General features: G+C 47.4%; 1 protein-coding gene across 1 annotated transcript in view; it reads right to left on the bottom strand.

Annotated features, from left to right (window-relative positions):
• Positions 1–18,615, bottom strand: part of LOC142765447 (protein Skeletor, isoforms B/C-like) — a 62,154-nt gene that overhangs the window by 35,791 nt on the left and 7,748 nt on the right. The window contains exons 3-4 of the mRNA XM_075866479.1: positions 18,315–18,387; positions 14,410–14,512 (exon numbers count right to left, since the gene is read on the bottom strand). Coding sequence (XP_075722594.1) covers positions 14,410–14,512; positions 18,315–18,387 — 176 coding nt within the window. The remainder of the gene's footprint in view (positions 1–14,409; positions 14,513–18,314; positions 18,388–18,615) is intronic.

Genomic DNA, 18,615 nt, shown 5'->3' with positions numbered 1-18,615 from the left:
AGATTATGTAGAATCTGGCGGCCTGGCTTAGTCTTGGCTACTCGCTCAAATCGGGAGATTCCTTGCACCTTGATAAGCTCGTCAAACGTATTGTGTAAACCCAGTTGAAGGAAGACTCTGGTGCTGGTGCTTCGAGACAACATAGGGCTTGTTTGTAAATTATCCTGATTAGGCTATTGAGTTTTGACTTTTCTGCTGTGAACGATCGGTGATACGCGGTCGTATAGGTGATTTGACTTAGTACGAATGTTTGGATCAGACGGGTGATGCCAATCTATTTCATGCCTTTGTGTTTATTGGTAATGCGCCGAATGAGGCGCATCGTGTTCGACACTCTGGCGCCAATGTTGCGAACTGTCTCTCCGCTGGTACCTTTACTTTCTATGACGAGACCTAGCTCTCGGATTTTATCCACGGGTGGTATGACGTGGCCGTCGCTTGTAGTGAGTTTTATATCGGTGTGTGTCTGCGCTTGGGGATGTTGCTTGGGTGGTCGACCTGTGAGTGTAGGGTGATATAGCAGTAGCTCAGACCACGCCGCCCAGCAGGATAGCCCTGTTCCTTGTATATACCGTTCCACTGTGTCAATATCCTCCTGTAGTCTTTGTTCAATGGAACCATCACTGCCATCCACCAATACCAAGAAACAGTACCGCGCATAGCAAAACAGCACCACTCCTACCAAGAAACATGCGCCCTGAACACAACAAGGGCAGACGTGTCAGTGGAGCCAGAGCCATGTCAAGGTTTTTTTATTTGGGGGGGGGGGGGGGGGGCTCAATCATGACGCGGTCTTTGTGAATGCAGCACGCTACCAGAAACCTCACCGCTTCATGGCTGCTGTCGCAGACCACGCACAACAATGCAAAAGCCGCACGTCAATCATCACACCGAACGTAGAAACGGTGGAGGAATTGGTCATCACGATGGCCATAGCCCACAAGAACGCCTCATATGTAATCAGCGACTCACAGACGGCCATTCGAAACTACACCAGCGGCAGAATCTCTCCCGAGGCATTGCGGATCCTGAAAGGGGTAATGACATGGTCACCCAACAATTTGCGGTTTTTGGCGAAAAACGAAAGTAGAGTGTTGCATACGATTGTGCACGTGTAAAAACTAGACTATGAAAGATGGTTTCAGTAAAAAATGAGCTGTAGAGGTCTTCGGCCGTAAACTCTCCCACCGCTGGTGACTGCCATTTTGCCACGGCGTGCATGACGTCACAAACAGATGGGAGCAGTGCCGTCGTCCGCTACCAAACGGCACCTTCGGCCCGTGGTCAGTGTGTTGCGAGTGATGCTTGCCGCGTGGTCCGCACGTGGTACAAGTGTTGCGAAGTGGTACCGGTACCATCGCCATGTCGTTCAGCACCATCATCAGCTCCCATTTCGGGCAATGATTCATCGACCAACAGAAGCGGCGTCGACGTCGTGTACGCTGAGCGTTTTGGTTTTGACCCCATCGCCACCAGCTCGAGCGACGAAGAAAGCATCGAAGACGAGGCGAACCCAGATACCAACGACCTCGGTGTTGCGGCTAACGTTGCACACGGCCTTCCGCGATGGTAAGTAGCTTTATTTCGAGCGTGCCAGGTCGGCAAGTGAAGTTAACGATTAGGAGACGCTGCATTCGCGAGCACACGGTCGACACAGCGTCTGACCACAGGCTCGGCTTTTTCACTGGTATACCGAACTCGCCGAGAAGACGCTGGTCATCAATGTAGCTGTCTGCCGTGAAGTGCGCTGAGCACAAAACAGATGCGTTGCCTGCGCACCGGTCTTTCATGCGCACGTTTATCTTGTAAGCCTTGCGTTTGGCGGGCTCTTTAGAAAACTTGAAGAATGACACAGTACTCTCCTGTACGCTCACAGCGAAGCATGTGCGACGCGGTAGCATTGCTTCAACCGCTGCAAGTGATTTAGTTCCGGTGGTACGTTGAATAACGCTCAAACAACTCGACTGCAAGCGCAGCTGACCACGAAACACGATCGCCCTCCGTACTGGACACCATGCAGAAGCTCGCGGCGCAATCGGTTCGTTACGTCATGGCTAGCGAGCGTGCCTGTGTTGCCCGTGCACTAGGCCACTCGCTCGTTTATAAAAATATTCAATTAGAAATTACCGGCCCGACCGAATGCGCCGAAATTTCGCCAGCTTGTGTATGAACGTCTTAGGGTCAACCCACACAGCACAGATTATGACCAAAAATTGGGTGCCTTGACGCCTGCAATACAAGCAAAGTTCACGAGGCGGACTAATACGTGCAGATCTTTTGGTTCCCTGCCCACACACCACTAAGTAACCCGGAGGACAGCCCGAATCAAGTGGCGCACAACGTGGCTCGAGGTCTCACGTTCCGAGTCGCGTTAGTCGAGGTGGCCACCTAAACGGACTTTTATGTGCCGGTGTGGGAATGGGAAGATCGGCTCACTATACTTTGTGACATAACTCAACACTATCGACTGCAAAGGTACCCCCACTTCTACCTAAGCTAAATCAGACCCGGTCCGTTCAATGGCGGCAGCTACAAGCACACACATACACGAACACCGTAATCATTCATTACATATATCCCGACGTCTATAGATCCAATCTCTGCCACTACTGTACCACCAGAGCCCTCTCGACTGTATCCTATGTGAATTCCCAGAATTAATAAGAAATTCTGGTGTGGCGGCCTCCAATGAAGACCTTCGGGCGCGTTGGCGGACTGCGCTGCTCAGTTCAGGCCTGGACAAGCAACACTGGGCGATCCAGCAGGCCAAGGAAGCTGTCTGGAGACATGGTCTCTGCGTTAGCTCCTAGGCGGCAGCACCGTCCAGAAATCGGCCGGGTATCAATAAAGTTTACCTCTCTCTCTATAAACAATAATTTTGACGCGTACCATCTCAGCTTGTTTTGCAAGCGTCACAACATCACTGGCTTAAGCGTGTGCAGAGTTCTCTTCAGGAGTGCGGGAAAGAGAAGGTTTGTTGGAGCGCTTCACTCCATATAATTGTAGTCAATGTATGAGGCAAACAATGTGCTCACCCCTCTTACGTGACAAGGGGGGCTGCCGCTCCTCCTGTCCAACCTTCAATCAATGCGCACAACCTTTTTAAGTGTGAATACACTTTATAAGTGACCCCAAACCATCCACCACCGTCGGCGGCGTCCGCAGTCTTCTCTCTATCTTCAAAAGAAAGAGGACTTGGCGGGCCGCAGCGCGACGTTCTACCGAATAAGCCACGGACGCGACGCTGATATCGGTGTCAGTAACGCGCCTTTTATCTTTAACGCCGCTGCGCGCGTCCCCCCCCCCCCCCCCCCCCTTCGCTCACTCCTCCGCTCTCCTCGCTCCCTGCAGCTGCGCGCGCACCCCTCTCTTTCGCGCGCCCGCCTTCTGGTTAAGTGCGAATGCACGGGGTGATGCTATGAGGGGGAGTAAAGTTAATATCCGTTGGCATTCGCCAGTGAGTTAACGTAAACTCCCCCGTGTGATCAAATTGTGATTCCCAGGAACCATTGCACCATGAAGGCACCATAGTGTGATTAATAAATATAATAGTGCGAATTAATACATACCCCTTATAGCATCACCCCGTGCATTCGCACTTAACCATGTTCACCCTCGGGCAAATGCTTGGGAGTTTTTGTTTCCCCGGGTTACTTATAAATTGCGAAGGCTTACTTAGCGAACTTCGGCGACTTTGAGCGTATCTATCTATCTATCTATCTATCTATCTATCTATCTATCTATCTATCTATCTATCTATCTATCTATCTATCTATCTATCTATCTATCTATCTATCTATCTGTCTGTCTGTCTGTCTGTCTGTCTGTCTGTCTATCTATCTATCTATCTATCTATCTATTTATCTATCTATCTATCTATCTATCTATCTATCTATCTATCTATCTATCTATCTATCTATCTATCTATCTAGCCACATACGACTTTAGCTCTCCTCGCCGTTTGGATAATGTATCGATAACAAACCTGGTATAGCATAACAATACTATATGACGAGCATATTTGTCTAGTCATAACATGAAAATCATGACACGTATGTCATGAATGTCATGATAGACATTTCATGGTGTTGCTGCTCTTGCCGTGGTTTCATTCAGATGACATGTTGCAAAACTGGTATGGCATGACATGATTGCATGGCGAACACAAGCGACAGACCCTAACATGAAAATCATGACATGTGTGTCATCTAACATCATGACTATATGCCACGCTCATGATGCGCTCTCGGCCATTTCGCTAGCGTCACATACACAAAATTTGGTATTACGGGACGTGAATGGATGACGAAGGTATGAGACTGGTGCAAACATGATAAACCTGAGATTTGTGTCATGTAACAACATGACTGCATGCTACATTTATGATGCGCTGGCGGTCGTTTCGCTAGCTTCACGTATACCAAATTTGGTATTGGGTGACGCGAACGGACGGCATAGGTAAATGACACATCCAAACATGATAATCACGACATGCGTATCATGTCGTGGCAACAATTTGGCAACACGACTACATGCCACACTCATGATGCACTCGCGGCCATTTAGCTAGCTTCACATATGCCAAATTTGGTATTACGTGACGACAATGGATGACAAAGGTATGTTAGTGGAGCAAATATGATAATCGGGAAATGCGTGTCGTGTGAAAACATGAATACATGCCACAGTCCAGGCGCCAATATACGTCGACGTGACCCGGCGCACGTGCGCGCCGGCGTTACTTTCTTCGCGTCACGCTGGCGTTGCCACGCCAGGCACCGGTCCTGCCATATATGCGCAGACACGAGCTGCGTTGCTTTGACGCATGCGCGTTTCAGAGCGTGCGGCGTCCCTCCATCTCAAAAAGAGGCAGACGCAGTGCTGTCTAGGTAACGCATTGGCGCCAAATGCAGCATGTCGCATTTGGAGCCGGTTGCCATCGGGCCGCGCCCTCGGGCGCTGGTCACGCCTGTCGCGCTAGGCGTCAGACTATATAGTGCTCGCATTTTGCTAACGTAGCGTCGCTGTGACCGTTACGTTGGAGTATATTGAGCCCTTCATAATGCACTCAAGGCCGTTTCGCTAGCTCCACACATACCGAATTTGATGTTACGTGACGCCAATGGATGACGAAGGTATATGACTGGTGCAAACATTATAACCATGAGACGCGTGTCATGAAATAATATAGAACATACCACGCTCATAGCGTTCTCGCGACCGCTTCGCTAGCTCCACATATACTAAATTTGGCATCACGTGCGGAGTCCTGGCAGCCAGATCTCGGCCCACGCGTCGCGCTGCACCTGCCCGAACCCCAACGGACAACGACCCGGAACTAGCCCAGGCACTTATGGACATGGATGACCAAGACATCGAAACCCAAGTGAGCTCTGCGGTGGACGCCAACGAAGATTTCCTTTCACCTGACGAGGTGCTATAAGGGGAATCTACTAGCGACGCCGAGAACAAGGAAAAAGACTCTGCGGAGGAACGGGACGACGAAGCCAAGAATAGTCAGTGGCAAGTAGCAATGTCATTGCGACAGCGAAAACGCGCCAGGAAACAAGAACGCGCAGCGAGTGATGACAGCGTTGCTCGAGGCGAAACTGAGAGCAACAGCTCCGGCGCTAGAACGCTTGCAGAAGAGCGACGCGGAAGAGCATCTGATAGGGGCCGACGACGAACGCGTGCGGCGCCACTGCCCAAAAACGATATGAAGATTATCATGCGGCCTTGACCCGGGTTAGTTGTGAAGGAACTGAAAGCATACCCGGTTGCGCGAGCGATAGAACATGCGAGCGGTGACCCGGAGGCCTGTAACAGCCACAAACTTCTGCTTCACCTTCGCAACGGATCAAACATAATTATTGCAAGAACTCCGAACGAAGATGTAGCAGAAAAGATCTTGAAGATAAAGACACTGGAGCTCAATGGCACGAACTATCCCGTAAAAACCTACATATCCACTCCTGCTGGAGGATACCTGAAAGGAGTGGTACACGGATTAGAACGCGAAACGCCAGATGCTGAACTCCTGAGCCCTCTCCGAGTGTGCACTCAAGGAGTGACAATTGTTCAAGCCCGCATGCTCGGACAGTCACAAACTGCAGTGATCACGTTCGATGGACCAATACTGCCGCGCTTCGTGTATTATTATGGTGGCGAAATGCCGTGCGTGCCTTATCAACCCACACGGCAGTACTGTAAACTCTGCAAGAGCCAGGGACATAGGACGGATGTTTGTCCCACACCAATGACAAAGGTGTGCAGCAACGGTCACCTAAGAGACCCACCTGAGGACCACACTTGAGATCCGGAATGAGCCCTGTGCGGCGGGCGCCATCCCACGGCGGCATCAGAGTGCACCAAAAAACTCAAACGCGTCCCTCAAAAGGGCCGGACGCTGCTGTCGCACCAACACAGCACACCAAAAGCCGCTGGCATACTCAAGAGACGCTGGTTCAGCACGGACCGCGAGGACTCTGCACCGCCAGGCGGGGCCCGTTCCAGTTCCCGATCCAGATCTCGATCTACCTCCCGATCCAGGTCCGGCTCTCGAGACTGCTCCAACTCCAGGAATGGTGGCCACAAGCAGGCCCAAGCAAAGCAACAACAGCACAAGGGCAAGAAGGCACAGAAAAAGGAAGCGAAGAACCAAGTGAGCTGGGCAGCAAAATCCTCCATACACTCACACCAAACACCACAACTCACGCGCTTAGAACGTGAGTTAGAGATAACGCGAGTGAGAATAGGTGACCTAGAACGCGAAAATAGGGAACTAAAAAGCAACAAACGCAGCACCCGCAACAAAACTCTATACCCGCCCAGAGTGGCCAGAAACTGCAGACGCAACCGAATGCAGGAGGTGACTCAATGATTACGTTTTCGATGCTGAAAGAAACATTAAAGGAAGTTATACCGACAGTTATAGAGCAAGTAATGATAAATGTAGATAGAAAACTCGAGATTATGGACACGAAAATCCAGGCACAACACGTCGAACTCACAAAAGCCTTGCGAAAGCATGCCACAGGCATCAACATCAGAGAAAGAGCGGAAAAAATGTACAACAGGCCCGGATTGTTGGTCATGAACCAGGAGACGCATAATGGCTAATCATCAAACGCAGCGGTCAGAAAAGTGCGAAATATGGCAGGGGAACTGCCATGGTTTCCGGCGGAAAAGAGGGCAACTGTTGCAGCTGGTGGCGTCGCAACAAAAGCCACCTGCTGTCATAGCAGTCTAGGAAGCCGGAACACAATCAAAATTACGGGGCTAGGAAACTTATAGTACCGGGGATGCAGAATGGAAAGTTGCTACATTAGTCGATAACTCAATTACAGCAATATGTCATCAACCAATTAAAGAGGCGGATATCCCGCATATCATTACAGAAATAACCTACAAAGGGAGCCATGGAAAGAGCGCCTTCATACTTAATATCTATAGTCCCCCAAGACAAAAGAGAGCAACGTTTGACAAGCTCTTTCAAGAGACAGCAAAACTGGCGAAAGGGAATCCATTAATCATAGTTGGGGACTTTAATGCCAGGCATGCAAGCTGGGGATATAAAATGCAAGACACCAAAGGCAAGAATATCGCAAGACGAGTAGAGAAATTGGAAATGACTCTGTTAACTGACCCTGCAATACCAACGAGGATAGCCAACAGCGTATCCATGGACACAAGTCCGGACTTGACGATAGTACAAAACTGCCACAGCGTGGACTGGTACAACACCCTTGAAAACCTGGGCAGTGATCATTACATACTAAGCACCACAATCCACACAAGCCGAATCCGCAAACACATCGGCACAGCGAAAATTACAGACTCGCACGCATATAGAAAAGCGCTAAAAGCGCACGTGACCGCCATAGACGACTTGGACGAGTGGTGCAAAGTAATTCGAAATGAGAAGCAAATGTACACCGAAACCGTCGCCAAAACAGATGATACCCCTGAAGTAGACGCTCACCTTCTCCACCAGTGGGAAGCAAGAAGAAACCTCACTAATAGATGGAAAAGGCAAAAGCGAAATAAGAAACTCAAAGCGAAAATTGAAGAAATAACGCAGCAAGCCGAACCGTACGCTAATCAACTCGCGAAAGCCAACTGGGAACAATTTTGCGATTCACTGAATGGAACCCTAGGAACAGCAAAGACATGGCATATCCTAAGAGCCATGATTGACCCTCTGAAAACTAAACGTGAAGGACAAAAATCTCTAGAAATATTATTGCACGCATATCCAGGCACACGAGATGACCTCCTTCAAGACATCTATATTAAGTGTTTCGGCGCCCGAGCCTTCACAGCCTCTTACCAGGCTAAATACACTGGGCTCCCAAACTCGGAACTGAATGCACCTTTCACGCATGCCGAGGTCAGAGCGGCAATCGTCAGCATGAAACGCAACGCAGCGCTTGGGGCGGATCAAATCACCAATGCCATGATTCGCAACATGAATGACGAAGCCATAACAGCGCTTCTAAACTTCATTAAGAAACACTGGGTGAATGGCACTATACCTCAGCAATGAAAGCATGCTGTAATAATTATGATACCCAAACCAGGAAAGAAATTGGCAAAAGAAAACCTCAGGCCAATCTCTCTTACCTCGTGCTTAGGCAAAGTGTTTGAGAGATTAATAAATACCAGACTTCAACGGCACCTTGAACAAAATAACTTGTTGCCAAACACCATGTTTGGTTTCCGCTCAAACCTTTCGACACAGGACATCCTTCTGCTTTTAAAGGAAGAAGTACTAACAAATGTTTCAAAAGCAGAAAAAACAATGTCACGGCCATCGACATAATTAAAGGCGCTTTCGACAACGTAAGCCATAAGGCCATATTAGATGGGCTAGCAGCGACAAACTGCGGTCAAAGGACGTACAAATATGTACATAACTTCCTTACTAAAAGAACCGCTGTTATCAGGTTAGGAGAAGACGAATCCAATGTCTTCCACCCACCGAGCAAAGGCACACCACAAGGCGCTGTGATCTCGCCTACGCTTTTCAACATAGCCATGATTGGTCTAGCCAAAAAACTGGAAGGTATTCCCGACATCCGACACTCCTTCTATGCGGATGACATCACGATAGGGACAACCAAGGGTAGCTTGGCAGAAAAAGAAGAGAGGATTCAACTGGCAGCTAAAACCATCGAAGATTACACTAAAAAAAGGGGACTTCAGTTCTCAGCAGACAAATCGAAACCCATTCGGTTCTCTAAAAGTAAAAAACAAAGGACAGACCCGAGCATCCGCCTTGAGGTCAAGCTAGACGGCAATATTATTCAGAGAAAACAACCGTTAGAATCTTAGGGATGTGGTTACAGTCCAATCAGCGACGTCTCCACACACTGAATATGCTTAAACGAACAGCTTACCAATTGTTCGTATGATAGTTCGAATAACGAGCAATCGTACTGGACTGAAAGAACGAGACGTGCTTCGTTTGGTAAAGAGCTTAGTCATCAGCAGGCTAACATACTCGCTACCCTACCACAACATGAATAGAGAGGAGAAAGAAAAAGCAGACAAAATAATAAAGATGGCGTATAAAGCGGCTCTGCGACTACCACAAAGCACTTCAACTGCGAAGCTATTAGCGCTCGGACTTCACAATAAATTTGATGAGTTGGCTGAGGCACAAGTAACCACCCAGATTAACCGCCTGCTACAGACGCCAACCGGCAGAAAACTTTTTCAGAGGATCGGCCTCGGAAAACAAGTACAGGCACATGGAAGAGCTAAGGAATTGTCCGTGCTCAGTCAGAGCCTGGTACAAAATATGCCCCCTACCGAAGAACATGGACCCAGTTTTACATGCTGGAAGATGTAAAGCAAGAGCCGCTTACATAGATAAAGAGACAAAATATTTGAATACGACGAGATTTACTGACGCTGCATCATATCAGGCAAATGCAAAGAATATGGTGGCCGTGGTCACAGACCGAAAAGGAAACGTCACAAGTTGTGCCTCCATAGCCCAAGCCTCTATCACAAAAGTGGAGGAGATAGCGATCGCGCTGGCAATCAAGGAGGGCAGGGAGCGAAAAGCCCCAATGACAATGATAACAGATTGGAAGGCTGCATGTAGAAATTACGAAAAAGGTAGAATATGTATGAAGGCCTTCCAAATTCTAACCAAAGCTCATAAGGACTTCCCAAATGAATACACCCAAACCATTATCTGTGCGCCAGGGCACGAGGGCGTCACCGGGAACCAGTTTGCGGATGAGGCGGCTCGAGGCTTCACAAATTACCGAGCTTCCTTGCACACTGCAATAAAGGATCCAACGCCCCGAGACCCTAACTTTGGTAAATTCTTCAGTATTACAGGGACAATAGAAAAGTGTATCCAGCACCGCATAAGAAACTCACAGCAATGGAATCGGTGGCATTATGCAGAATCCAAAAAAACACATACACGAACTTACACAGGCTGCATGTATTCTACCCCACAGCATACAAAGATATATGTCCGTGGTGTGGGGCCACACCAACTATGTTTCACATCACGTGGGAGTGTACGCATCACAATGAAGAACACCACAACATGAACAACACAGAGGAACAATGGGAGGCGCAGCTGTCCAGCTCGGCCATTGTTGATGAGCGCTGGCTGGTCTAACGAGTAGAGATGATGGCTAGGGCCAGCGGAGCCCTGGAATAGGGGCCCGACCATTTGGAATGCTCAGTGTTATGCGCAAATAAAGTTTCCTCTCTCTCTCTCTCTCTCTCTCAGGCATCTCATGATTATCATTTTTTCACCAGTCACATACCTTCGTCATCCATTGACGTCACGTAATACGAAATTTGGCATATGTGAAGCTAGCGAAACGGCCGTGAGCACATCATGAGTGTGGCATGTAGTCATGTTGTTACATAACACGCGTGTCGTGATTATCATGTTTGGATGTGTCATTTACATATGTCGTCCATTCGCGTCACATAATACCCAGTTTGGTACATGTGAAGCTAGTGAAACGACCGCGAGCGTATCATGAGGGTAGCTTGTAGTCATGTTGTTACATGACACGGGTCTCATGTTTATCATGTTTGCACCAGTATCATACCTTCGTCCTCCATTCATTCCGGTATTACGAAAATTGGTATAACTGAAGCTAGCGGTACGGCCACCAATGAATCATGAGCGTGGCATGTAGTCATGTTGTTACATGACACGAATCTCATGATTATCATGTTTGCACCAGTCACATACCTTCTTCATTTATTCACGTACCATATTACCAAGTTTGGTATATGTAAATCTAGCGAAATGGCCGCGAGCGCAACATAAGCGTAGCATGTAGTCATGTAGTTACATTACATGCATGTCATAATTTTTATGTTAAGGTCTGTCGCTCGTGTTCACCATCCAATCATGTCATACCATGCCAGTTTTGCAACATGCCTTGTGAACGAAACCACTAAAGAGCCGCAGGACCATGAAATGTAAATTATGACATTCATGAGATACATGTCTTGATAGTCATGTTATGACAAGTCAAATATGTTCCTCATACAGTCATCTTATGCCATACCTAGTTTGGTATCGATACCATTATTGAAACGGCCAGGAGAGCTAAAAGTCGTATGTGGCTAGATAGATAGATAGATAGATAGATAGATAGATAGATAGATAGATAGATAGATAGATAGATAGATAGATACGCTCAAAGTACCCGAAGTTCGCTAAGAAATACTTCGCATTTAAAATTGCGTCTGGAGAGAGTGAACAAAACGTTTATTTGATGTTCTGCGCAAGAAAATAGGTGAATGGTATTCTGGAGGCGCTGCGTTAGAGTGCCTCGAGTGTGCAGCGAAGTCGTCACGTCACACGTGAGACATGAGCACCATCTGGCAGTTATCTTGGAAAACGAAACGCGCGCGCGGCGTGCGCGCCCATCTCGGAGGTGATAAGGTGCAGAACGCAAGTCGACGGGTTGGTGCCACCACCATGTCGTCTTAGCAAAGCGTTGGAAACACTTGCCTTTCGTGCAAGCGATGCGTGGTCAGTGCAGCATGATAAACGCTACGGTCCCTATAATTGCTTATATATGTCTTGTCCAGTGAAAGATATACGTAAAAAAATAACGGCATATTCACGGAGTGAATGATGATGAATGGGCGAAGCTCCGGAGGGATTCATCGGTAAACTGTGAATCTTCCGTGTAATTCGCCCAGTCGATCATCATGTAAAGACGTGAGAAACGCTGTGTCTGTATATACACAAATCCACTTTTATTTGTTCTTAGACGATGGATGGCTTGCGATGTCCATTGCCTCGCGCGCTCGCACATCGGGATTCTGTCTGCGAGCGCGCGCTGCTGCCGCCTTGCGCTCTCTCCGCTGTGCAGCCTTATCCATCCGGCGACTCCGATTGATTGATTGATTTGTGGGGTTTAACGTCCCAAAACCACCATATGATTATGAGAGACGCCGTAGTGGAGGGCTCCGGAAATTTCGACCACCTGGGGTTCTTTAACGTGCGCCCAAATCTGAGCACACGGGCCTACAACATTTCCGCCTCCATCGGAAATGCAGCCGCCGCAGCCGGGAATCGAACCCGCAACCTGCGGGTCAGCAGCCGAGTACCTTAGCCACTAGACCACCGCGGCGGGGCTCCGGCGACTCCGAGCGCGCGCCAACAGCGAATGGATTTTATTACAACGCTCCCCCTAGCGTATGTCGCCGCACTAAATGGAACGATTGCCTTCAACCAATGACACGCGCCATATGTGACATCATTCCTATTTTATAAGATCTCGCGTCTTTCATCAACTACAAGTACCGCTTTCTAGTTTATAACATCTTGCATCTTTTCATCATCAGCTACAAGTACCACCATCTAGTAAACACTACAAGTACTAAACGAGAGGTGGCTACATACAGGAGACGGTACCGCCATCTAGTGAACACTGCAAGAACTAAACTAGAGGTGGCTACATACAGGGGACGGTACCGCCATCTAGTGAACACTGCAAGAACTAAACTAGAGGTGGCTACATACAGGCTACAGGGGACGCACAGCCCACGCCCTAAGGCGCTTCGCCCCTAAAATATTGACGTGTTGCTATGGTGCCTCAGACATGCGCAATAATTGCTTTTTCAATCGAACAAGTATGAACTCTGAACCTTGAGCAATATTGGTGGGCGCTGCGGATGGGGTCAGTCGTTTAAGGTATTGGCTGGTCACTACGGGGTCATTTAGGGTGCCGTTAAGGTTGGAAAAACATACAAATGTACAGATAGAGAGACCAAATTTTAGGAACGAGACTCCTTATAGCGGCACCTGTTTGTCCCTCATAGCCGTTGTAGTGTGTAACAAGTATAACATTTTGACTTTCAAGGTGGTGCCGGTGAGAGATTTCTTCTGTGCGTTGTTGAACAATAAAAGATAGTGTTCAATGTACATGCCAATGGCTGCTAATGGGGAATGAGAGACAGGAGCATTCGGCTTTTAGTCAACGCGCACGCTGCGATCCCCATTAGCAGCCATTGGCATGTACATTGAGCACCATCGGACAAGAAAGGGTTGCTACATTATATTCGCTGCGTGTAACCTCCTTAGTTTTAGAAAGGTTTAGCGAGCGTTGGGCTGCAGTGCCATGAATACAGTGAACTAGTATATACCTTGAACTCGAGGTGGTTAAAGGTGGGAAGTAGACCCGAAGCGCAAGCCGTAAGAAAGTGTGCGTGTGCCACGTCTCGTTTAGTCCTTGGAATGTCCACTGGACGGCGGTGCTTCTATATGGGTAATATATGATGAAAAGATGCGAGATGGTGGTACTTTGAGTGTTGAATAGATGGACGAACAGACACACAGACAGATGCATGGATGGACGCATGAACGGACGCAGGGGCGGATGCATGGACGAACGCAGGGACAGACGCACGGACAGACGCACGCGTGGACGGCCAGATGGACGCATGGACGGTCATACAGAAGGACGCATGGACGGACGGAAGCAAGAACGAATGAACGGACGGATTCTTCGCCCCACTTTCCGTCATTCACTCCATGGATATGCTGCCATTTTTTTAGCGTCCAAGGTCCCCTAGAAAGACTATCGTCTTTAATAGTTGCGTCGTTGGCAGTCAACCCTATACGCGCCTCGCTCCGCAAAGTGTGTCGCCAAACGACTTGTCCACAGAACGTACGCAATAGAGATGTCTAACGATGAGCTTTTTATACACACCATATACTGTTAGCAGTTCCATGGCCTCCGAGAAGGCGGGCGCGCCGCGTCGCGCACCCGTCATTTCGGAAGCCATGGCAGTACTCATAGCGCGATGACTTCAGAGTGTTTGTGCTTACGTTCACTCCAGTTCGCGACTCATTTGCCCACAAAAAAGTGAACCACGGCACGACTCCGTATCTGCAGTGCTTACCTTTGCCACTGTGCAATAAATGCCGAAGGACTTGTACTCGGTGACCTTCTTGGTCAAAGTCAGGTGTACTGTTTCACCGGTGTATTTTTTCAGTTTTTCGGTCCTGTAAGAGTACACATTGCGAATGGTTACACTCAGTCACGTGGTTTGAACGGTGAAAGATGCAAGCAGCCGAATCGTAAAAGATTGAGTTTTGATTAATATGTGGGGTTTAACGTGCCAAAACCACCATATGATTATGAGAGACGCCAAAGCGGAGAGCTCCGGAACTTTCAACTACCTGGGGTTCTTTAACGTGCACCCAAACCTGAAAAAAATGAACTTTCGTTCAACGTTTACCCGACAAAACAATATTGATAAGTAATATTTGACGACACAGACGTAAGTTTGCTAATGGACTGGTATTTAGGCATCGCACTGATGACGTCAGTGTGGCATAATCATGTGGCTGTTGACCTGCGTCAGTGTGACAACGAGGCTGCTGTGACACATGTCAAAGGACATTTTAACACTAAAGTGTTTCATGTCTACCACGACTTCGCTGATGTATTTTTGTCCCAGCTACCACGTAGAGCCCGCATGTGATGCATGCAGTGACGCGAATGTGACATCAGAGTCATTATGTCCCACCATGTTGGTAACCCAACATAAAAGATTTCAGTGACGTCAGCATAAGTCCTCTACACTCGCTATAAACGCCTGCGGTCTCGTCAAAAATTCACTCTAGTGTAAGACGCACCATCTCTTATGCATATGTCATGGAGCGTTGTAGGTTTACTGCCAGAATCGAACTATAACAATAGAAAACACAGCAGAAATTCACGATACATTTGTGCACTGCTTGCGATGAACAATACTGTGTGTTTTCTCAAGTGAAACCAGGTTACAGCGAAAAAGAGAGATAACACACATGTGTCAGCGTACCAGCAACCACAGAGTTTCTCGCTATAGTAGCTAAAAGAAAATCTTGCGCCAGCATCTGCAAAGTTTCGGAGGGATTCCACGATGGCAATGATGGTATATTACGCCAGGATGCATGTGTTGAGAAATAAAGCTTCTCCAAAAAAGCTGTATGTATGCATGTCTGTATGTACACAAATACATACATACATGCATGCAGGCAGGCAGGCAGACAGACAGACAGACAGACAGACAGACATACATACATACATACATACATACATACATACATACATACATACATACATACATACATACATACATACATACATACATACATACATACATACATACATACATACATACATACATACATACATACATACATACATACATACATACATACATACATACATACATACATACATACATACATACATGCAGGCAGGCAGGCAGGCAGGCAGGCAGGTAGGCAGGCAGACAGACAGACCAACGGTTGTTTCGCCCCACTCTTCATCATTCACTCCGTGGATATGCCGTGTTTTTGTTTTTTGATAAGCCGAGCAGCGAGGAATCCGAGGTTGAATTCGACAGCTCGAATTTTATTTCGGAGAGCAGTAAAGGACGAGGATCGACCCAGGACCAGGCAGTACTCCTGGGTGAGCGCAGTTTCGCATTCGTTTTTTCTAGCGAGTAGCTAAACAGACTGGCTGCTTAATCACTTCGTTTTAAATTTATTTGACAGAGTTTCAACGAGCGTTTAGAGAATAGAATATTCATGAGCTTATTCGTCTTAATGACCCCATGGCAGCCCACAATGCTCCTCTATTCACGTGGGCCAGGGGCCAGAAAAAGTAGACAGGTGTAAGAATTAAGAGCTCTGTAATGGGCAGAAGTAAACCGAGCTGAAAACACTTTCTTTGCGGCAAATGTCAAGAGCGATGGTGTTTTACTGATGCGCGCAGAACTGTTTGTTTCAGCGACACAAACGCTTGGTGAATGACCACTGCATTTGCTTTGAAACACATACAAAAGGTGTTGCAGATATGTGTACCAAACTTTTCAAAACCAGAAATAAGGGGATTAGGCATGTTTTGTACACCTTTGAATTTTGTTTGTATTGTAGTGTCTTTTCTCAAATATTGATCTTTTTCCCAACTTTTTATTGTTGCCATGGCAGCAAGTATTCAATTAAAAATTTTCACTCTTAATAAGTACATTATTAATGTCCATTTCATTTTGATATACTACTTCGTTAGCTTTAGTTTACGAAACAGAAATATAGTGCTAGGACTTGGTTTATTAAAAAAAACAGAACAAAATTTGGGACAGCAATTCCCATGGCCTTTTTTTTGAGGTTATCTCGGAACAAAACCAGCTGGTCAAATTTCCCAGGATCTTCCGCTACGGCGTACCTCATATCGTGGTTCAGGGACCTTAAACCCTTCGAAATAAGAATGAATTCACACGCTCTGCTTAATTCTCCGATACTTCTAAACAGGGTTGTCAAACTCGCCGGCGGGCCGCATGCAGCAACGCAATTTAGCCCCGCAAGGGCCGGGCCAGGAAAGCAAGCAAAGATAAAAGTGGGAGGTGGGGAGTGGCAGAGGTTAGGTTGTCGTAATTGTCAGCTAACGTTACCTTTTGCAAGAAAATCTTTTTGTTTGTCATATCTGATATACAGCTAATTTCTGAAAATTTGGCGTACAGCATTGCAACGTGTGAATACCTACCGTAATGACCTGGACGCCGATTCTAAAATACAGTTTTTGTTTGAAGGGCATGTTTCAACACAATGTGGGGCCCCATTGCAACGATCTAGTGGCTAAGGTACTCGGCTGCTGACCCGCAGGTCGTGGGATGGAATTTCGGCTACAGCGGCTGCATATTGGATTGAGGCGAAAATGGTGTAGGCTCGTGAGCTCAGATTTGGCGCATGTTAAAGAACCCCATGTGGCCGAAAATCCGGAGCCCTCCACTACACTACCTCTCATAAGAGATGTTGTAGTGGTTCTGACACCGTAAACTCTATTCATTATTATTATTATTATTATTATTCATATTATTATTATTATTATTATTATTATTATTATTAATATTAAATCATGAAGGCAGCATGAAAATCCCCATGAAAACAAATATTAATTATTATCTAAAGTTTAACGTCCCAGAACCGTGATACGATTATGAAAGACGCCGTAGTGACGGGTTCCGGAAATCTTAGCCTGCTGCATCTAAATCTGTTTACACGGGCCTTACACATCTTTGTTTCCATCGAAAATGCAATCGCTGCAGCAGGGAATTGATCCCATGACCTTCAGGTTAGCAGTCGACGAAAGTAGCCTCTAGAGCACCACGGTGGAACCCTCTCAACCATACTTTCTAAAAAAAGAATTGAAAACCATACAGGACGAAGATGATAATGCACGGACCACAAGCCGCAAATGAAAAGCCCGCGGGGCTGGCGTTTCAGACCCTGCTCTAAAAATTTGAGAAGCAGGAGAGGAAGCAGGCGTGCATAGAAAGAAACCGTATGCTATAAAGAGGATGTGCCGAATGGTGTCCGCGGAGGACCACCGAATGTTGTGCTTACTTCAATCGACGAAGTCGAAGCAGAGCAAGGTTTAGCAGGAGGGTAACCTTTAGTGTCCGATAGTTTTCTCGATACGCGGTGATTTCATTCAAGCTCTGACGGGAATGATACACTGCAATTGTATCGATACATGTGTGCAAAATTCCCCTTCAGGGGGAGGGGGTGAAGGTTTGTCGTAGCCCATTCCTCATATTTAGTAAATGTGACACACTTTGTGCCCCCTTCCCTATCTTTCAGGTGAATCAAATTGGGGTGGGTCCACTGGCTACCCCTCGTGCGCACGCTTGCAGCCTAGAAGCTTGTATGCTTTCAAAAAACTATTTCTGGGACACCCAAAGAACGTCTTGAGGCAGAAAAAAAAACGCGAAAATGAATGCTTTTACGGGCCCAAACTATTCCGCCACATACGTACTTTCCATGTTCGTCGGGAATCAGGTCGCCCGAGTCGGTGAGTTTATCTGTCTTGTCGGCCATGAACCTTCCCCCTGCGTGCAAGTGATACAGCACAATGTGAATAGTCCGCGACGGAAGTCATCTGTAGCATACCACACGTGCTCAGCTTAGTGTCTTGTCAGCTGCAGGCTGAGCTCGGAACTTGCGTTACTCAATCCGTGAACAGTCCTTCATGGGACCACAGGAAGAGATAAACACCCGCCCATCGTGTGCTGTATTAGTCGTTTTCCGATTACCCTCCACCACCTCTCCCCACATGT

Source organism: Rhipicephalus microplus, chromosome 6, assembly GCF_043290135.1.
Source record: "Rhipicephalus microplus isolate Deutch F79 chromosome 6, USDA_Rmic, whole genome shotgun sequence".
Taxonomy (NCBI): domain Eukaryota; kingdom Metazoa; phylum Arthropoda; class Arachnida; order Ixodida; family Ixodidae; genus Rhipicephalus; species Rhipicephalus microplus.
Note: the sequence above shows the minus strand (reverse complement) of the source record. Positions and strands in the feature narration are given on the sequence as shown.